Source organism: Apostichopus japonicus, chromosome 2 (assembly GCF_037975245.1).
Source record: "Apostichopus japonicus isolate 1M-3 chromosome 2, ASM3797524v1, whole genome shotgun sequence".
Classification (NCBI taxonomy): domain Eukaryota; kingdom Metazoa; phylum Echinodermata; class Holothuroidea; order Aspidochirotida; family Stichopodidae; genus Apostichopus; species Apostichopus japonicus.
Genome location: NC_092562.1, coordinates 22,856,897 through 22,879,681, shown reverse-complemented (window position 1 = coordinate 22,879,681; position 22,785 = coordinate 22,856,897). Strand labels below are relative to the sequence as shown.

General features: G+C 37.1%; 2 protein-coding genes across 2 annotated transcripts; one reads left to right on the top strand and one right to left on the bottom strand.

Moving 5' to 3' along the window:
* Positions 1–950: 950 nt before the first annotated feature.
* On the top strand, positions 951–10,217 carry LOC139982679 (AP-1 complex subunit mu-1). Its single transcript, XM_071995723.1, has 9 exons — positions 951–1,109; positions 1,970–2,126; positions 3,299–3,366; positions 4,666–4,796; positions 5,166–5,310; positions 6,120–6,246; positions 6,825–6,967; positions 7,272–7,502; positions 8,202–10,217. Exons 1-9 carry the CDS (start codon positions 1,068–1,070, stop codon positions 8,424–8,426), a joined length of 1,269 nt encoding a protein of 422 aa, XP_071851824.1. The 5' UTR covers positions 951–1,067; the 3' UTR covers positions 8,427–10,217.
* A 1,006-nt stretch (positions 10,218–11,223) lies between these two features.
* Positions 11,224–21,784, bottom strand: LOC139982672 (probable proline--tRNA ligase, mitochondrial). The gene is given in 11 exon segments (XM_071995711.1): positions 11,224–11,434; positions 12,965–13,144; positions 15,468–15,603; positions 16,867–16,968; positions 16,970–17,147; positions 17,668–17,775; positions 18,361–18,433; positions 19,274–19,354; positions 20,240–20,313; positions 20,941–21,118; positions 21,675–21,784. Coding segments are annotated over 11 exon segments (1,320 nt in total). The 5' UTR covers positions 21,774–21,784; the 3' UTR covers positions 11,224–11,323.
* Positions 21,785–22,785: the final 1,001 nt, after the last annotated feature.

The following is a 22,785-nucleotide window of genomic DNA, read 5'->3' as shown; positions in this document are numbered from 1 at the left end:
ACATCTCCTATGATTTTCATATTACTTTGGACTTGAAGGGAGAAATAATGCACAAAACTTCACTTATCTTTATGTGAAGCAGAATTTGAAATAGAATGCTATAATTCCTGGTTTATTGTTAATTTTTGATCAACAAATCAAAACAATGTAATACAAAAACACACAAGACTTATGGCTAATTCACATATAACATGTTTCCAGGTAATTACAAAGTTTTGAAGGACAACTGGGGTATGGAATGTTATAAACTGCGTTATTTTTTCTTAGATGTAGTTTTGTGGACATGTTTTATTGAGTTTTTATGAGAATTTATAACAAAATAGCTTGACATTTCTGTAACACCAGACCTGTCAACCTGTTTGACCCCAAAATAGGGAGAACAACATTTTTCATGGCCAAAAAATAGGGAGAACAAGGGGAAAATAGGGAGGTTGGTAATTTTCAACTGAAATGATATAAATACTTCTAAATAAGTATAGTCTAGTTATGCACTACAATGAGAGAATCATTCAATCGGTGTTTCTTGTTGTAGTTAACAGCAGCTCGCTTCGGTTTGTACAGGGTCTCTTTAGTAGGCTTACATTTGAAACAGGGAACAGTGGACTCTTGGTACTGTGACTCCATGGCTAGTATGCTAGATAGAGTCCCATCAAGCTTGAGACTTGACCGACATAGGACTAATTGTTGGCTATTTTCAGAAATGTCGCAAGTGATGAAACATTAAAAAAACCGGGAGAATAGAATATGAAACCGGGAGGCCGGGAGATTCGGGTAAAAACCGGGAGTCTCCCGGTAAAACCGGGAGAGTTGACGGGTCTGGTAACACATATCAAGACTAAAGATCTGCAAGGGATTCTTGATCAATCAGTGGAAACGAGGGAGCAAATAGGTGGCGCTATGCTTTTTCTTCAATTCATGGATGGGTGGAATCGCTCTAAAATGTCATAATTGCCAACTTATACACAAGCTGAACAAGGTGGAATAGTGACACACACCTCCTACTAAGACTACGAGTCTTATTCTTGATCGTATTCTTTAACACTCCAACAAATATACAGACATTCACAATGTCTGTGTCAGCGATATATTTCCTGGACATGAAGGGAAAGGTTTGTTATTCGTTTAGTTATGCTTCGGTCTAGAGCAAGCCTCACTTTTCAATAATTATAAGTTCTAAAAGTTGGGCAGACCCTGATGTATGGTAGGCTACACTCCTAGCCTAGGCCTAGGCCCAAGTTGGCATATGCCCTAAGCCTACGTTATGACTAAGCCCTAGGGCTTACTGTGTAGCCCCTGGTCTAATGCTGCAGCTCAGTACAGTGTATTCCTAACCTAGGCTTCCCTGTTCATAACAAAGTTATCCTAGGCCAACACCCTTTCCTACAATCATGCTAGTCAGTCCTGTTAGTGTTCTGTTGTCTTATTGATAATGTTAGTATGCTGCCGAATACTGGCTTTAGAATCAGCGTCGCACTTCACTTGGCCTACAAAAGCTAGCCTAGGTCTAGCTCTAAGTGGAATTACTTACACTAACTGACAAGGCCTAAGTTAGTCCTATATTTAAGCAACCCTGTGTGAGCAAAGGCTAAGGTTAGCCTATGCCCACCCACACAGTACCTGGGCTTTTGCCTAAGTTATATTAGGCAAGCTATCTAGGCTAACTATCAAGTGGGGTTGTGTCATGAATTGCAAATTTAACACTAACAGATATTTCATAAGTGCTTGGCAGTTTACTAAACGTTTCTGTTGGTGGCCCATATATGTTGAACAAAATATACCACATAGTTGAACCCCTTAATATTTAGTGCATGACCCTGTATAGTGGAGACGAGGTTAGGTTAAATATTGTACGTGCTCAAATTAGGGGATATTGTTTGTAATTCTTCTAAATTAGTTTATCTATCATTTTAACTTTGGTCTGATTACAGTAGTGTAAATTATTTGATATTTGTCTGATTTTACTTACAAGGTCCTGATCTCCAGGAATTACCGTGGTGATATAGATATGTCCCTGATTGACAAACTTTTGCCTCTCATGATGGACAACGAGGAGGAAGGAACACAATCACCAATCATCACACATGGAAATGTCAGCTTTATGTTTATTAAACACAGTAATCTTTACTGTATCCTTTACAAAATCTGTTATACTCTTCAATGGGTTACAAAATTTAAGTGACATAGCTCTATCCTCTTTGGTTTGTTAAATTTAAGTGTAGCTCTATGTTTGTAGTTAATTACCAGGAGGACTTTTAGAATGTTTTGCTTACTTTCAAAATGGTTCCAAACATATATATCGACGTGTTCACTGCAATAATATCAACTCTAAAATTGTAAGGAGTCGAGTACCATTTGGCCTTCCTGTCGTACCTGTAGGTGTGGATGTCAGCAATTTCGTTATACTGAGTTAAAAGTTCACCCTGTTCCTCCATCAGTAGTAGATATATTGCTAATTCCTGATTAATCCTGAGACAATAACAACAATATAACTGTTGCTATCAACAAGAGTGCCAATGAGAGGACAGAAAGATTGATAATAAACTCATCTACTTCAAAGAGCATACATGTTCCATTTTGATCCTTCAGGGGGTTCTGCTATTTACAAAATTTCAGGGTCCTCACACTTTTATACAATATGTCAAGAATCATAGTAATAACACAAATCACAGTAATTGCCACTTCACTGTGTAAACTCCAAAGATTCATTTCTTCATAACACATTCGCATAGATACATACATGTAAATAGTTTGCTTTATGGTAGGCTTTGTGATAATGAGAGACATTGCAACGTTAACTAAGATTGGTTTTATCTTTGTTTGTTTGTTGATAGAAATCACTTCCTCAATCTTTGTAGCACTTAGTCATGAATTTTGTTCATATTCATCTCAATGTCCGAAACAACCTGGATTACAAACTGATACATACACATTGAATGGACTGGGAATAATCATTCTGATGACCATTAAAATGTGCAGTTAAGTACTGATGCTAAATGAAAACATATTGATTATACATGATATTAATATGCACTGACAAGAACATTGAGCTCAATTCTGTCATAATTGTGTTGATCAGAAAAAGAAAAAAAAAATAATAGTTATGGAGATAACTGTATCTATCAGAAAGTTCCTAACATCTGTAGTGCTTAGCTTTATATTACCCTCTCATTTGTAATCACTTTGTAGAATTTTTGTTCTAGTTTGTACTACATAGTTTTTCTTTGTTTGCTAGAAAATCTTGGTACTTAGCACACTTTGTTACAGACTCAAAGTTAATTATCCTTAACGATGCATCCAGTGGTGGCGACATCAAAGAAGAATGCTAACGTAGCTATGGTGTTCTCTCTACTACACAAACTTGTCCAGGTAAGGTGTAACATGTGAAACAATGACAATATATGGACATTTCACTTTTGTTAATCACTATAAGCAACTGAACTGCAGTCCAGGTATGGTGTAACATGTGAAACAATGACAATATATGGACATTTCACTTTGTTAATCACTATTTAAGCAACTGAACTGCAGTCCAGGTAAGGTGTAACATGTGAAACAATGACAATATATGGACATTTCACTTTGTTAATCACTATTTAAGCAACTGAACCACCAGTATCTCCCACCCTGCTATTGATTTAAGTGATTAGGGCATTGCATTACAGTATAAATGCTTTTTAATATGGTGGGACTGGGTGAGTAGGTTTCTTTGGTGAATTACAAACACTTCTTGGGTAAAAGCTAGTATTGTTACAACGTGGTACCCAATCAGCACATATAATGCAGGACGGGAGATGCTATCTTGTAAGTTATTCTTCTCATTTATTTCAGTAGCACTGCATAGTTCAATACTGACTGTAATTAGTAAGAGGCAGAGTACAGTAAGAGTGGACAGTAGACCTAGTGTATTCTTTAGCACTTTATTCAGGGATTTTAAAAAAACAAGATAAATATAGTCAGTCTGCAATTTACATCAAGTAAAATTACGATGAGTCTCATCTCTTTTGGTTGATACTGTATAACCTTTGTTAGCTGTGTTTGTTTTTTTTCAAATAGTTTGGTCAATGAAATATGTCACTAAAATTGAGGGAAGGAGTATTAAAACTTCACGTTTTTGAAGAATTTTGATTCAAAATGACCTTGTAGATGTCAATTCAATATTATTAAGTGAACCATCTTTTCTATGTTGAACAGTAAACAGCAGAAGAAATGGAGATAATTCTCTCATTTTAGTTGGGAAAGGATATGAAAGAGAGATGAATTAATTAATTTAGAGATTGTTTGGAAAGTAAGGTGACTAATTTCATTGTTGGATGTCTGTCACTAGGTTGTGAACCTCATGTTGAATTTGAAAGTGGAGTAAAATTGAGTTTACTTTAAAAGTTTGTCCTTTTTACTTGATCTCTCCTCGTCTAAGTAGTCATAGTCTAAGGGATAGCACATACTCTGAATGTATCTATGATCTTAAATGTTTCAAGAGATTCTGAAAAACTTATGTGTTGTTCATGTACTCTGCATGGGAGTGAAGTTGACACCTTATGATCACAGGCACATTTAAGAGTTACTTTATGAATTGATAACGTCTGTGGTCTAAATATCACTTAAATACCTTCATTTTTCTTCTGCTTTTCTTTTTCAATTGTCTTTAATAATTTCTGTGTTTGACAGGTTTTCATGGAATATTTTCGAGAGTTAGAGGAAGAGAGTATAAGGGATAATTTTGTCATTATTTACGAGTTGCTCGATGAATTGGTCGACTTTGGCTATCCACAAACGACAGACGGCAAAATATTACAAGAGTGAGTTATGTAATTAAGTTTTCAGATTGAGGCTCATTTCTCTCTGGTTTGTAAAAACATGTTCACGTTATAAGGTATTAACAAACGTGAAGTTCGTGAACCAAGGATCTGTTTTTAGTTGAAAGCTTTATATACTGCATTTCAACATTTTGAAACAGAATATATATTTTGAAATAACATTTTGATGTGTGAGTAAGGTATCAATTTATAATGATTGTTTGAATACTTTAAAAAAGTATACATTTTCCTTTTTTATTTGGAGGTAAAATTCATGGCTCTCGTTGACTTCATTTTACTTTAGCAACTTTAATGATAATTGAAAGTAAATGAAGTATGAAATGCCAATTTCATTTATTCTTCAATTTGCAGGTACATTACACAAGAAGGACAAAAACTTGAAGTAGCACCAAAGCCACCTCCAGCCATTACAAATGCTGTATCTTGGAGGTCAGAGGGCGTTAAGTATAGGAAGAATGAAGTGTTCTTGGATGTCATAGAATCTGTCAACCTTCTGGTAAGTATTATTGATTTATCAATCAACAAGAACACCAGGGTTGGGACAAATTTTTCTATACTGTACTGTCATGTACTGCTTCAGAGCACTCGTATTGTCAGTACGAGCAGTATGAATATCAAGTTTCTATCAGATCAAGTATTAGGAACTGTTTGTACTGTCAATATGAGTGCTTTGAAGCAAGATACTGGAGGAGAGTTTAGAGAGGTATTAGCATTAGGAAATTGTCCCAACTGGCTGACAAGGAATGGTCTAATGTGAATATGCATATTTGGCAGGATATGAATATGCATAGTTTGCTGCTTTTGTATATATATATATACATATTGTGATGGTTATAAACAAGTTAAAATGCAAATTATAAGTGCTTGTAAATATCAGAATACCTGTAAAAGTAGTGCAATGGGAAATTGAAGTTTGTGTTTGATTAAACATAGACATACTGCAGTAATGATAATTTGAAGGCCATATTCAGATTCTACAAATCTGCCAATACTTTGGTCGAAGTTAGCTGTAGCGCATTTTGCTACAAGGTAAGGTAAAACTGACTTTCAGAAGTTTGGCATGAAATTGTGAAAGAAACATCAAAATTTGCCTAATGCATTTTTAAATATTGATGTATTTTAAAAATTCTTCTTCATTAAGCATGGTATCTTGGTGCGGTTTTCACCTACTGTGGTGGAGAATATACAATATAGCTACAAAAACAAGAATAATCCTTTCATCAAAGAGTAGACATTTCCCTGTATATAAGTTTCAGAGCCTTTGGAGTGCACAAATGTATAAACTCCTGAACGTTCTCACCGTAGGTAAACACAAACGGAAACGTCCTCAGAAGTGAAATAGTCGGCGCCATCAAGATGAGAGTTTTCCTGAGCGGGATGCCAGAGCTTAGGCTCGGCCTCAACGACAAAATTCTCTTTGAAAATACAGGAAGTAAGTGGGGGGTTTGAACTTAGACTCTTTGAGTCTGTAGTTATGCCAATCGAATCTTTAGATGTTCTGAGATAAAGATCGTCAGAGTTAGCCTAAAATATGCTAGAAAGTCACTTCTGCTAAATCCAAAAACTAGCTCTCACTCACAGTTCATTTGACAGCTATCACTGGGAAGGGAGCAAAAAATGCTATTTTAAATTCCATGATGAAAACTTCTGTCAAAGTTCATCCTTATCCATATTAATATTGGTTGTCACCATTGTGGTTCAATAGTCCTGATTTTCATTCCCCATTGTTTTAGTCATTAACATATACACAAGCATGAAGATAAGGCTATTGGAAATGTCCACTATATTCCTTCATATCTCAGTTTCCTTTTCATGTTACCTCCAATACCAATTATATCCCTTGCCTTCCCTCCATCTACCCCTCACTCCCCTCTGGGCACCCCTCCACCTTTCAACACATGACCTCTTCAAAACAGCCAGCTTTAAACACATGACCTCTTCAAAACAGCCAGAAAATTTACACCCAAAATTATTGAGAAACATTTCTTTTTTTTTACCACTTTCCTGGAGGGGGTAAGAGCAAGTCAGTGGAGCTGGAAGATGTCAAGTTCCATCAGTGCGTTCGCCTCTCCCGATTTGAGAATGACAGAACCATATCCTTCATTCCACCGGACGGTGAATTTGAACTGATGTCATACCGACTCAACACACATGTGAGTAAATGTTTCGTTGGAGCAAAGAAAGACAAAGTTGAGAAACTTTATCCTTGAAGAGGATGAAGTGACAGAAGAGTTTCAAGTTTCAAACTTTAGAATAAAAAAATTCTACTTCTTGGCAATACAAATATGTGGAACTTGAGGCTTATTAAGTACTTTATTGCAAATTGAGTAAAACTCCATTTTTCTTGAGCATTTGTCAGTGTCAATGTTCTTTGTCTGCAGTTTGGACCAGTGTGCTGTGTAAATTAATTGTCTTGTTTTGTTTTATAAGTCTTGACATTTTTCATTTTGTTGACAGGTCAAACCTCTTATCTGGATTGAATCTGTGATTGAGAAGCACTCACATTCCAGGGTGGAGTACATGATCAAAGCCAAGAGTCAGTTCAAGAGGCGTTCCACAGCAAACAACGTCGAGATCATCATTTCCGTACCCAGTGATGTGGACTCTCCCAAGTTTAAGACCACGGTCGGCTACGCTAAGTACATGCCACAGGAGAACCACGTCATCTGGACCATCAAATCATTCCCGGTGAGTTCAGTAAGAAGATTAATAAATGTGACCCCCAAAAAATGTATTCTGGTGTTACTGGAATATTTACTAGAGCAAGTATATAGTCACATGGCAAAATGGCTAGATATGCTGAAATCGCCATAACGTCTTGAAATACACATGTATCACTTCTTTGGTAATTTTAGAGTATTATGTTTAAAAGGTGTTCCATAGGATTTGTGTGGAATTTTGTGTTTACACAAATTTTTGTAAGTGCCACAGGCTGATCTGCTCAGTCTATGATTGAATACATGAATTATTTGTACGATCAAGGAGTGCCTCATTTTGTGTTCACACTGTTACCTAAAGTGGTGTAGACTGATCAGTTCAGTGTGATAGTTGAATTTTGATGCCATCAAGAGAAGCCTTCTTTTATCAAACTGCCACCTGAGTGCCATAGTCAGATCAGTTTAGTCTGCCACTGATTTTTGTTGGCATCGAGAGATGCCCCTTTGTTGTATTCACATTGCTACCTTAGTGCCACAGATGGTGTTTACCCTTAGTGCCACATACTGTGTGTTTACCCTTAGTGCCACAGACTGATTAGTTCAATCTATCACTGATCCTGCCAAGGGATATCTCTTTTTGTGATCACACTGTTGTCATCGTTCTCGGCGGGATTACAGACAGATATACAATTATTAGACTGACTCTTTATTTCTTCTTGGGTAAATTCAGGGTGGGAAGGAGTATCTGATGAGGGCGCACTTCAATCTACCTAGCGTGGAAGCGGAGGAACAAGAAGGGAAGCCACCGATCGCAGTCAAATTTGAAATTCCTTACTTCACAACGTCCGGCATCCAAGTACGATACCTGAAAATCATTGAGAAGAGTGGCTACCAGGCTCTGCCCTGGGTGAGATACATCACGCAAAATGGAGATTACCAGATAAGAGTGTTGTGATGCCTCTGTATAGCACTCTACCGCAGTACTGCCAAGGACACACTAATAACAGATGGCTGCACCCTAGCTCAACTTAGTGGATTCAAAGTAGTGAATTCAAAACTAGGGATGGAATGGGATTTCGACACAATACCTATTTGTGCCCATTCACCTATATAGAAGTTAGAAAGGATCTGCAAGTTTCCCATTATCACTTAGGATGGCAGGCTTGGTTTCCTCTTATGTATTTATTGGAATTTGAAATTATGAAAATGATTTTGTAGGAAGGAGGATGGAGGGCGAGTGATGGGAGGGGTGACGGTTGTTTGTGTCGTCACTAAATATGCTCTAGAGCAGGGTTGGGCAACCTTTTTAAATGAATGGGCCAGATATAAGGGTGAAAATTTGACTGGGCCGCACCTAACCAACGACCTGCTGATGTCAAACCTTTGATTCTGAGGACTTTCAAGCAATAGGTGTGTGTACTTAATCTGTATTCACAAAAACATGATGTCAATACTGTACAGTTGATAATGAATGGGGATAATAGGCCTACCTGACAGCATCATTAGTGCCGATAAATTCTAAGCAGCTAGCTCGTTTTTTTTGTGATGATGTAAAATAGGTTGTTTTTTTTCTTTTTCTTGAGACATCTCACAGGCCGCAAAAAAATCCCTGGCGGGCCGCATGTGGCCCGCGGGCCGTAGGTTGCCCACCCCTGCTCTAGAGGATCCTCAAAGTGGTCAGCCATGTTAAATATTACAACTTTATAATTTACTGCCCCATCATATACTTGACTGCAACGCTTGTGTGGGGTTTGGGGGGTGGATTGGGGTAAGTGGGTCTTAGAAGGAATGTTTGAGAATATAAATTCAGCTTCTAGCTAAATGATGAGTATTTTGGTAAAGGTAAATTACTAAAGTTGAAATTACCCCCCCCCCCCCTCCCCCAGATTTGGTAATAATGTTTCAATAGTGGGTATATCATTTGTGTAGGTTTGTGAAGGATATTGTGGGGGTTCTCAGTTTAAGGTTTTAGTAGGTTATAAACTCTTCTTTTTTACATCATTGAAATAGATCATTGATGAACCTGATATAAATATTACCATCTTTCATATAATATTCAACAATCATTTTGCAATATATTCTGCTTACCAGCTTAACAAGGCCTTTAACATGAATCTTCTACGACTAGTTTTAAATTTCTTGAAGATCTTTCAGAGATGGAGTTAAGTTAGTGAAAAGGCTACGTAGAAGCAGTTGAAAAGAAATGAATAGAAAATGATTTATTATAATTTTTAGTATTTGTCTGTGGCAGCAGATTGAAGTGTTGTCCAACTATCGTGGAACGGGCACTGATGCCCTTGAGAAGGGCATTAAACTGAGGTCCATAATAACCTGTTATGTTATGCTTACTTTGTGAACAACTCGTACAAGAAAAGAAAAGGAACTTTAAGGGACTTTTGCTCTAACGCTATGCTAACATGTAAAGCAGTCAATGGTTATGCAAGTTATCTCAGATATATTTTTTTGCCAGTTTAATCTCAAATCTTTTGAAACTTTCAAGCGGACTTGATTTTCTTGAAAGACTCTTGTTTAAGTTATCGGCTGTCATGTATTACAAAGCACAGAATAGTCAGACTTGCAACTGTTGCTGCATCTTGAAAATAATCATTTCTAATCATTAAAAGAAATAAAGAATATTTTAAAAATGATTAAAACATCTTGTACAAATATGGTATCGGTTTAATTTCTCTGTATAAAATTCCATTCGTGGAAATACTTGACAATATATGAGTATTCAACATTAAAACTCTTTTGTTTTAAATTCAATTGTCTCCTATAAATTGCTGTTTCAATGTAACACAATACTTAACCCATGATTTGATCCAGTGGACTCCTTTAGCTTACAACAGCCTCCCTTAATTTGGTTTCTTGTATGACTACGGCACACAAAAAACCTTTCAATATTTTTGTATTATTTGGTCACAGAATGAATGCAATCAATCATACTAATATACCCTAATAAGTTTTAGCCCCTTCCCCACCCTCTCCTCAGCCCTAAACTTAAGTTTATCAAAGGTAAGAAACATAATGAAATATTTTTTTTCTTTTACAAAAATACAACTTAATTAGTGTGAGTTCATAAGGAAACTTACAATGCAGTATCAGTTTGGGAAATTTTATAATCGACAAAACATCCAAACCTGCCTTTATTGGCAAGTAAAAAAAAAAAAATTACAGGTCCTTAAATGCCAAAGTTCTCCCGCCACACAAATCTCTAAGAATCAAGTACAGTAATCACTTTGTAAGACCGAAGAGTCTGGACATGAAAACCAAACTAAGCACACTGTACTGAGACACTTCCAGCCTCTATCCCCTTACATGAGTACTGTCAATATTTCATCATGTTAGTGTCGTCCTTACACCGGGTCCCTTTGAAAGGGGAAGACACACTACACATAATCTTAGACAAAATGCAGAGAAGTGATCACAAAGAAGTTAGTTATTGGTGATATATTTGGTGTCCAATCAGAACTTCAGTACTTCAAGAGATTCTGCTTGTGATCAAACTATGAGCACTTACCCTACAACACTTTCAGCCAGATAAACCAAGGCTTAAACTAATTTGCATATAAATTTTGGGGCTGACAATCCTGGCATCTAATTAGTTGTCATTATATAGCAATGCAGCATAAGTTACTTGGGTATGAGAGTCCAGAAGGGTTTTTTGGCTTTATTAATGTGGTCACGCAATGCAACCAGTTGTTCTTAACGAACATGTTAACTTATGATGGAGTCCAGCTGTGCTACATCATGTATCAGCTTCCATTCTTGACTAGTCCTGTGAATTATTTGCAAGCCTGCTACAATACACCATAGCAAATGAAGCTAGACGGTCACTAAGTAAGCTCCCATTCATCGGGATGTGTTGGACTTCAGGTAACTAAGAAGTTCATCTTTCGTAACAAAGCTGCTACTGTTCGTTTCTGTAACATGTAGCTCATATTCTGGAGGATGTCCTGTAGCCTGAAGGAAAAAAAAAAGAAGATCGGATATATTTTCAGAGAAGTACCGGTATGTCTTGAATAAACAGATTGTAAGAACAGAAATTAAAATTGATGTAGCATTTTATCCCCCAAGTGATACTACAAAGAACATCTGCCATGCATTCATACAAAATCAGACAGGAAAGTGGAGAATTATGATACAACTCCCTCCATCCCCCCCTCCCCCATCCCCTCTCTGGTGATCCTCATCTCTGAAGTTCCATCTACTGGTCCTTAATTGTTTTTTTCTCTTGTTAAAGGAGCCATTTACGTGGAATGGCTAGAAAATTACCATAGCCTAAAATATTCTCAGCTCCAGCACATCCCATACTGGTTAAATAAAGTGCACATGGTTCAACTGGCCTGCAAAATGCCAATTGCAATGCAACTGGCATTATGTACATAGGCGTAGGAGCCCAATTTGATTTGGGGGGCTGTAACGACTTGCCCGAAAAATATGACCAAAATTTCCCGCGCACTCCGCCAGCGTTCAACAACTTAATGTGCACATCATATAGATATGCATCGGTTATTACACCGCATGCCAATAGCATACAATCATTTGCCGTGTTATTACCCTTCCATATTGGTTATAATTATTGGGGAAGTTGTTACAATAATAATGATCATAATAATATCAGTTTAACCATTGAAAAACACATTGCAAATTATTGTTCTTTCAGTAGGTGCCCGAAAAATTCTCAGCATATTGCCTGAATTTTCACAAAAAATTTGGGTGGGTGCCCCCCCCCCCCCACGCCTCCTACGCCTTTGATTATGTTCATGCAGTATCCTGTCCAGAATATACATCTCACTTTAGTTCTGGGAGCATGGAGTTCTATTAACCCTGCAGAGTTAAAGTACTTCAAGTTAAAGTACTTCCATCTTAAAGGTCATTCTTGGATAAAGTGATCTTTCATCCTGGATGAACTCAACTTATTTCAGTCCAAAGATATGCAAAGGAATGTTGCATACATGACCTTTGACCTCCACCAAAAACAATAGGCTTCTTTTACTCAATGTGGTACTTACTTCACACCAAATAAGAAATTGGTCCAACCTTACCTTGTTGGGATATCATGTTTACAAGCTGGGTGTCACAACTGAATACACACACGCGCACACACACAGGTGTGTTTTACATTCAGACCCCATTGTTTTTACCATTGTTCAAATACCAAAACCTTAACAATACCCCATAACAATAAAATTCTTTCGAGGACGTGGTGATTCTTTACAAATCACATCTGAGGACCTGGAATTCATTTTTTCAAGTCCTCGGTCAGAATACAAAACAAACGCACACATACGCCATTCAGAATGCAAAGGTTACGATCATCATCAAAACCAAAAACTAAGGGGATGATATGTGAAAACAAAGCTAAAAAAAGGGACATGCTAGGGGAATGAGGGTGGAGGAGGAGGGGAGAGTGATGGGCAAGAAGATGAGGTGTGTACATGACGTCAGAAACACTGTCCTCACTGAAATCAAATTCACATTACCACTCACCTTCTTTCCAACAATGACGGCAAAAGGAAATCCTTTCTTTCTACAGTCCTTTAATCTCCTTCCAATTGTCTGCGATATCCTGTCGTCCAATAAAATGTCGTCCTTGAGATGGGGTAACGAGAGGCAGACCTCGTCATATAAATCTTCTGCTAATCCACGAACCTCTTCTTTGCTCCCTTCCTGAGATAAATATTGGTAATATTAATAGGTCTCTTCTATTTTTCTTTCTGATGATTCGATTATTTCTTCTACGATTCTACCAGGGTACAGCCAAGGACAGGCGCGGCGGAACGGAAAAATTATTGGGGGGGCTAATGTGTGGAGACTAAGCGGAGCGCCACCATCGGTTGGCGCGGAGCGTACAAGAAAATTTTGGGTTTTTTCAAATCCCCAGATGGCCGGAAACGGCACTTTCCGAGTGTTTTATGCTGCGAATACCTAGCCCTAAAATATGGGTCTCAAGCCTGCTATTTCTCAGATTGCACGTAAAAGTCTGTAAAAACATTGTAATTTGTATATTCGATGGTTTTTTAAGAGAGTAGCTATTACTCGTAGTGTACTCGCAAAGATGTTTTTGAGTGTAGTAAGGGCAGTGGCGGAGCTAGAGTATTGGTCAGGGAGGGCAAGAATGGTTTGTAGGGGCGCTTTCCGCACTATCTAAGCGGAGCGCCACCACAGGTTGGCGCGGAGCGTACGGAAAATTTTTGAGTAAAGATACTCCCTAGATTGCAGGAAATGACCCTTTCCGGGGCCTTGCTTACTTCCAGATAAACGGAGAATAAATAGGTGTCGTCGCCATTTTGTCGGAAAATTAAACCAACAGAATATGGCAAATGTCAATAGGTATATGAGAGCGCAATAAAATAGTCAAAAATCGCGAATAAGTAAAAAGTAGTGAAAAGCGCGCCAGCAGTCCATTTGAGTCCGTCAGGGGGGGGGGGGCATCCGCCCCCTGACTGTATATATGGACGCTCCGCCACTAAGTAAGGGGATGTTGGAGAACTGGCTGAAATGAGGCAAGTCATTGGCCTAAGACGAAGTTGTGTTACGCTTACCGGTACTCACACTCACTGCTTCCACTTTTCACTGCACATTGTCACCCCAACCGTGTGAAGACGCGGTTGGGGTGACAATGTGGTCTATAGCCAGGGGACGGGCCGAGGGTCCCCCAGCAATTACTAAAATTATTACACCTATAGAGTATACGTGTGCATCGGACAGATCGACAAGTATGCATTGAAAAATGGGCAGATGCTTGTTTCGGAGCCTTGGTAAATATTGGGGGGGCTTATCATGCATCAGCCCCCTCAACTTTTTTATTGGGGGGGCTGAGCCTCCCGAAGCCCCCCCGGTTCCGCCGCCACTGGTCAAGGACACTAAGATACAAGGCTGCAGCACCCTACTTCTATTTAATGATTCTTGTGAATTGCTATGAATTTTTTTGTCGCATAGAATGTCAAGGAATGATTCATCAAAATCAATTAAAAAAAAAAACTGCTTTACTCCTACAATTGCTTCCATGACCAAGTCCAGCACCATTTTTGCCTCATCTATTTATGGTCATCATTCTTCGAAACATTTCTTAATGTTTACAGAAGGAATTTGACAAATGGCTGGTATTTACTTCAACTTGCTGTTATTACACCTTGATTAGCCAAAAAAAAAGAATGTTGGATTCTCCAAGTTCCAGTAATGACATAACAGCAGAAAGGGGATTCTACTGCGGTACAGCAAAGGACAATAAAATACCAGGCTGCTGCACCCTACTTCTATTTAGTGATTCTTGTGAATTGCTATGAATATTTTGTAGCATAGAATGTCAAGGAATGATTCATCAAAATAACAAAATAACAAAAAACTGATTTACTCCTACAATTGCTTCCATGACCAAGCCCAGCACCCTTTTTGCCTCATCTATTAATGGTCATCGATCTTCGAAAAAACATTAATGTTTACAGAAGAAAGTTGAGAAAAATGGCTGGTTTTACTTCAAGTTGCTGTTATTACACCTTGATTAGCCAAAACAAAGAATGTTGGATTCTCCAAGTTCCAGTAATGACATAACAGCAGAAAGGGGATTCTACTGCGGTACAGCAAAGGACAATAAAATACCAGGCTGCTGCACCCTACTTCTATTTAGTGATTCTTGTGAATTGCTATGAATATTTTGTAGCATAGAATGTCAAGGAATGATTCATCAAAATAACAAAATAACAAAAAACTGATTTACTCCTACAATTGCTTCCATGACCAAGCCCAGCACCATATTTGCCTCATCTATTCATGGTCAATGTTCTTAGAAACATTTCTTACTGTTTACAGAAGTTGAGAAATGTCTGGTATTTACTTCAAGTTGCTGTTATTACACTTTGATTAGCCACCATCCCCCCCTCCCCCCAAAAAATGTTGGATTCTCCAAGTTCCAGTTATAACATTACAGCAGAAAGGGGAAATAAGTCTCCTTTCATCCCTAAGCTTACCCCCTCCAGTTGGTGGAGCTTACCTTTGGTGGTATAATGCACACCTGGTAGGGAGCTATCGCGACCGGCCACCTGACATCCTCCTCGGTAGATAATACTTCTATTGATGCAGCCATGATACGTGAAACACCCAAACCATAACATCCCATCTCACAATTTCTATAAAGAAACCAACAAAACATGGAAGCAAAGTAGAAGAAACGCAACTAAACATGACCTTAAAATTGAACGAAGAAAGAAAGGTCTTCAGATAAAAAGTAATCTTCAATGAAAATGTTTCTCTCTTATATTTGTTTTTGTTCGCTTTGATCTTTTAATACTACTCAATGTTTCCAGTTTTTCCTAAGTTAACTCACCTGTCTCAACAGTTTACACAGTAGATCAATCCTTGAAATCAAATTTACATAGTAACTTTACATCATATTATTGCCCTTTAAATAAATGTTTCTCTTTTTCCTTGTAAGTATTCATAAAGTACTCGTCCTGATCGAGTACCAGGTACATCAAAGCTGTGTGCAAGTATCCACATTTTAGGCATCCGAGTGTACCTATTACCGAAGACCAAGTACTGAGTCCAAAATAACTAACTTTTAATATACGAGTACAACTACCAGCAGTCATACTTGTAAAACAAGTCCTTGAGTACTCAAGTGTTAATTGGGTACTAAACACTGGTACTCCACTTACTTCCTCATCAACGAAACACAATAGCTGCATCTTGTTTTGATCACGTTTTAGTTAATTTAACAAATTTATGAAAGGAAATACAAACAAAGAGCGAAACAAAAACTGCAAATTAATATGTCCTGCTACAATAGAGCATTTTGCATATACTCACTGATCATATTTACTATTTTTATTATTTATTTTACAAAATTTCTATAGCGCCTTATCCAATCAGAAATTGCTCTAAGGCGCTTTACAGTAAAATATATACAAACATGATATACAAATATATAAATCGATAATGTAAGGTATAAAAAGGGTAGAAAATTTGTTATATACAATCTGACAATAAATTGTATAAAAACTGCAAATGGAAAATTGAAAATTATACAAACAAATTCTTAAAATTTAAAGAAAATGAATGGAAATTTCACCCTCTTAGCAATTATTACCATGACTAAAGCCAGGCTAACACCCTCTGGGCAAAATGGCAACATATGCCACCTCCCCCTACATATACCACAATTGCAAGATCAATTAAAAAAACAGAAAGAAGCTTTAAAGTTGGTATGCTATGCCTGGAAGGGTTCATAGAGGCCCCTTGATTTAAAGAGCCCCATGATTTTGGGGGGGCACCAAGGTGCTTGTATTATCTGCCTTTTGGTAATCAGGCAATGACCATGACAACCAATCCATACAAAGTAGATCCTGAAAGACACAAGTCCACCACATGACCAACAAAGGGAAATTCCCTACCTTTTCGTCCCCGATGTGTCACTAAACTTAGCACCAAAAACTTTGGAATATTTTTGGCCCAGCAGGAAAGCGTGGCCTAGTTCTATGCCGGTTTTTTTCGACCATCTTGCAAGATGGTTTAGAGAGGTTTTGTTCGCAAGGAGGACCATCTGATGTGGTGGTCTCTGTGTTGGCAGCAAACCCGCATCTCGGACAGTGGTGTATGGTGTCTTCCCCGATAGAAGCTGGTAGGATGAATTCGTGAGAGACGTCGCCCCCTATTGCACCGGAATCACCAGCAGCTGAAGATAAAGTGCATTCATTATTACATGTTTGTTAAACGCTCACACTGTTAGGGAACATTATTTAACTTTACTGTTAATCATATTATATTCATGTTGACAAATTTTGTCTGATTTTATTGCTACTCTGATGGTGACATTTGCATGGAAGTACACCTGGTCCTCTGTGCTAAGTAGTGGACTTTATTTTCAAATTTTAGTCAAAAAATAGATCAAAGACGGGTAAATTTAAATGACAAGTGAATTCGCCAAATTTTTTGAAGTAAAGAGTAGAGTTACAAAAGTATAACCCTTGTGTGACAACACTTGCTCCTGTGGGAGGAAACTTTATTCTGATGTGCAAGAAATTTAGAACTGAAGGTGGGGAATGTGTTGCGAACAGTTGCTCATAGAGTCAAATTCCCCGAGATCCAGCTCAATTGGCTGCATTTTCTTGCTATACTAGTGATTGATGTTGAACTTGTATCTATTAATAGGTTACGATCCAAGCAAAGCAAACAAGTTCATCGTTAATATTTACCTTGTATTGCGTCTAGACCAAGCTGCCCAAATACTCTGTGATATGCATCGCATATGGTTTCGTATGTGGTACGGGCAGCATCCACAGAAACATCAAATGTGTACATATCTGCAAAGATGATGAAAATTAGCCATCAAAATTCAGATTAAGCTCTGACGTTCATGTCATGGTTTAATTGCGATCTTTCGAAAAATTGAATGAGTCAAATTTCGTCAGGTTATATTCATCATTTTGAATTTCTGTGTTGAAGAGAAAATTATTGATGTAATTGCTTGATTTATATTGACTGTCAATATAAATATCAATCTGTCAATATTTGATGATGATTTATTTGTTTTAACACATAGTAATACAAGGTGAAGAAGACAATATACCTGCAAATAAGTAAAATGTGTGAAAGGAAGTAAACTAAGAAACCCTTTTGGGCTTAATCGAATAGAGTACTCCCAACAAAGAAAATAGAAAACCTTAACACCTAAAAAAGAACTCCCCCCCAACAAATAAAATAAAAAGATAACCTTAACAAAAATATTTGTCAACAATACAGGAATTCTGCACTTCCCCCTTTGCAACAGACAGTCACATATCAAAGTCATTTCAATATTTCATGTCGATTTTCACATTCTCATGTAATTTGTAACGTTTAGAATAAATCTAACAGAAGAGGACAAATGTTTAATGGAGTAAATTTACCTTTCATTAAAAATTCTCTTCCTCTCAGTAAACCATACCGTGGTCGAGGCTCATCTCTGAACTTTGAGGTAATCTTTGTGGTAAAACAAAGGAATATGCTAGTGAATGGTCAAGAAATATCCAGATATGATAATGCTCTCATCAATTCTCACAACAAAATTTCCATTTAGAATTGAATGCTGAAAGACTTATGGAATGTGAACAATATTTCTGAGAGGTTGGCATTTACTTATAGGCAACTGTTAACATCCAGTATTTTTATCACATGTTGTAGGAACAATTAGCAGGGCTTCTGTCTGGCAGTGTAAAAATGTAGGCATTTACTCCATATGGCATATGCTTGCAATCTCACAAACGAACCTGCCCTTGAAAGACCCTAATACACCATAAACTTGACAATTTTGCAGCATTTCTGCAATAGCACAACTTTGGCTCTTGGACAGGAAGTACTCCACCTTCCACACTCCCCCCCCTCCCTCCCCCTATCTCTTTGTGTTGTTTTATTGGTATTGTTTTATTCACATTACTGTGCCCATTTTTATGTATATTTATATATTTATGTTCTTTATTGTGGTTCATAACCCTGTCTTACATCATTTTTTACTTTTATTGCTGTTGTTATTACTTTTAGGTTTTCTTAAGTTTGGTAATTTTATATTCCAGGTATTGGTTCTTTAGTACAGTGCTCTTGAGCATGTTTTATTTCATGAAAACAGCACTAATATATGGTATATGGTATGGTATGTGTGTAACATTACCTGTGGCTTATAGTCATTCATCCAAGCATGGGTCTACACATTACTGTGAATAAACTTAGACTGGAACTCATTAAGACACACTGCAGGGAGAAACTAATCGATTAGTAATGGTGATTTATCTGATAAAAACAAGAGATAAGTCTGTAATATTTTACCTGATAAAACTTTAAAGGTAGATGCTTATGACTTAAGTTAGGTTCGGCTGCTAGTATATCAGTCACAGCCTCCTCGTGAGTCTGTAAAAGAGTTACGACAAAACCAGGACATTAAAAAAAAAACTAAAGTGATATGAGTGTGACTTTATGGGTCAAACCCTTCAATACTACTAAATACAAATGAGTTTATTAATTTTCTAAAGTGACAATTGGATGATTTTATTAACATTTTCTGCAAATATTCCTCAAGTTTAAAGGACAAGAGACATCCATAAACTAGAAATATAACTTTCAAAATTCAATGTAATCTGGAGTATTGGGTCATTCTAATGAGGAAAAAAACAATTAACTACCCAGACAAGAATAATTAAAATAAATGATGGGATGAACCAATGAAAAATTAAGCAGCAGCCTTTGTCAAACTTAATTTTGCATTTGCGTGCATGTGACTGACATTACATGTACTGTTATACGCCTCTTATTTGAACCGACTACTGACGTAGCCAGGGGGGTAGGAGCCGGGGGGCACTGGGGGCACGTGCCCCCCACTTTTTTCCAAAATAGCAAATATGCCCTACTGGCAAATAAAATGTGCCCCTTTGATGAAGAACTGTCTTTTTGATATCTTAAGCCTTTGTTAATTTTAATATTTTATTTAATAATTTATTTTTTAGTCTGTACATGCTATTTTTAAAATGGCATCCCATATCTTTTTGTAGCACGGTAAACAATAAACAATCTCTATAAATAAAAAATCAATGTTGCAGCGTACCATCTTAGTATCGATAGCATACTAACACATATATAGTGATATGGCCGGTGTGTATCAGTTTATAGCATAACAAGTGGTGGTTGTGGAATGAGAAAGTGCCCCTCTGATGTTGTGCCCCCCCCCACTTTTGTAAGCTTCCTACCCCCCTGGACGTAGCCAATTAAAGTATTTCACAAGCTTGTCTATTCACTCACCGGACTAAGGCAGATATCGGTGCCGTGTCTATCCTTTAACTTGAAGAGTTCAGCTCCCATTGAATTCCATCTATCTGGCAAGAGAAAGAGAAACTTGAATCCAATAAAAATATGCTGCATGTTTTTACACGGTTAGAACGTCCAACATCTCTTGTGTATGGGCCTTTTAAAGAAAATTTAACTCTTCCAAGTATGGTTTTGAGTTCAACATATCGCTATTTGATTGTTAACCTGTTATAAAGAAAGTAATTTAATACTTCAAAAAAGTCATATAAACATAATATTTACATTTCAATATATGATATATTTTAACAATTAACCTGAATGCTTTCACAGCAGATGTACCAATATTTGGCATAATTTATGCAAGCAAATATTGTCACTGTCTTTAAGTGAATAACCAGGTAGAGAGATCTGTTTTATCATACTAAAATAGTATAACTAAACTAAACAAGCATATTATTCACAGCTTAGAAAGGCTTGCACCTTCGTAGAATAATAGACTTGCTACATTTATAAGGAATTACAGTATGTAATAAAGTAGAACAGTTGGCAATGTTGTCCTCTATATGAGAAGTTTTCCCAGGTGTCCAATTTTGACACATCTACAAATAAAAATTCCTCCATAAACCTATAATCAAATAGAATCTGAAATACATTTTCTTCCTAGGGCTATAGATGCATTTCATGGGTATTATTACCTGATTTCTTCCAAAGAGTACCAGACCCAATTGTTGGCATTGCAATCTTTTGACCACCCAAGTTTCTCATCTCACTGTCAATGAGATGAGTCAATTTTTCCAACGATTTCAGAGCTAATGGAAGGAGATGGAAAGTCCCAGGTGATGACTGTCTGATGAGACCAGCCTCTAGCATCAACTGAAAAACCGCAAGAAAGGAAAAAGTAAGACTGTAATGACATGCTGTGATACTGTATGTAAAGGCTAAATGTTTCTACAGTACCATTAAATTAACACCCTAGGTAAATAGAAGATAGGACATGATTGGGTATTATAGTGTTGGGTATTATAGTGTTGGGTATTATAGTGTTGGGTATTATAGTGTAGTTCCAAGGTGTCAAACATTTTATGTATTAACAAAAATGATACTATCCATTCGCTACCACCCCAGCACATTCCCCTCCCCCATTTTCCATGAATATTGTTACTTTTTGCTGTAGGGAATAGAGCAGACTACATCAAGTTTAATTATTTCTCTATACTTACATTGCTTAGTTTCCCAAATAAACGAATCAACACAAAATCGAAAGGCCTCTTCTACAAAAACATAGTAGAGAGAACAAAAATGTATCTTGTTGTGTGTTACATCAGGACTGTAGCCTATTGTATCCTCTCATATAGATACTGTATGGTATAAAAAGATGTTATCATTGGTATAAAAAGATTACCAAAAAGTAAAATAAAAAAGGGATTACCCTTTGACTTTTGCAAACGATGTCACTCTGTCTAGTTCCAGATGGTAATACAACAGATGGGTGGAACATCCGGGACATACAGTGCCTTATTCCAGACATCTTGCTTAGTTCTGTACCAAAAGATAAGACAGAAATATATTTCTTATGATTCGAGATGTGTATTCAATTGACAAATTTGAAGAGGCCATAAACCAAAGGAGTTCAATAACAATGAAACTTACAAAGGTCCTAGTTAGCCCTACCAGTCTATGATGCACCTTATAAAATGCAGATTTACAAATAAAGTAAAGGCACAATGTAGCCATTTGAGTGTTTCCCCGCCCCCCCCCCCCAATCATAGGTTCCCTATTCAAAACTTGACCATCTTGAAATATTTAAAATTGTTGCTTTACAGTGTTGTTGAGTGGATTACTCCCAGGAACTTGATATTTTGGGTTTGCAAAATATGATTTGGTTCAACTTCTGTTCCTTCCATAGTTTTGAAACAACTTAGTCCACTTAGCTGCACAATGCTGAAAATAAAAATAAGGCTATAAGCCATATAAGCGGTGACATCCCTATGTTCCAACGTCTCTATGTTCCGACAAAATGAAAAAATTCGGAGCAATTTTTTGTATCCAAAAATTTGTTTGTACCTAGAAAACTAGTTTTGTGACCCCAATGTTTGTTTTTGACCAACATTTTCTCGGACCAAATTTTTTCGGACCAAAAGTCGTTTTTGGCCAAATAAATTTCGAATAAAAGTGTTTAGATTTGGTGTGTGACCAATCATTGCATTTTTTTGCCGGAAAACAATTTTGGTCCCAAAAAATTTGGTCCGAAGAAATGTTGATCAAAAAACAAGTTTGAGTCTCAAAAATTGTTTTCTTGGTACAAAAGATTTTTGGGATAAAAAAAAGTGTCCCGAATTGCTTCTTTTTGTCAGAACTTAGAGACGTCGGAATATAGAGACATCGGAACATAGAGACGTCGCAACATAGAGACGTACTAACATAGAGACGTCTGAACATAGAGATGTCTGAACATTGAGACGTCTGAACATAGAGACGTCGGAACCATAGAGATGTCGGAACATAGATATGTAACCATATAAGCAAGATGATAATCCTTG

Excerpts from the sequence above, each read along its gene's own strand:
- LOC139982679 (XM_071995723.1), top strand. The coding sequence starts at position 1,068 with ATGTCTGTGTCAGCGATATATTTCCTGGACATGAAGGGAAAG. Across the intron at positions 3,367-4,665 it reads TACTACACAAACTTGTCCAG|GTTTTCATGGAATATTTTCG; the intron begins GTAAGGTGTAAC and ends TGTGTTTGACAG. Across the intron at positions 6,968-7,271 it reads CATACCGACTCAACACACAT|GTCAAACCTCTTATCTGGAT; the intron begins GTGAGTAAATGT and ends TTTTGTTGACAG.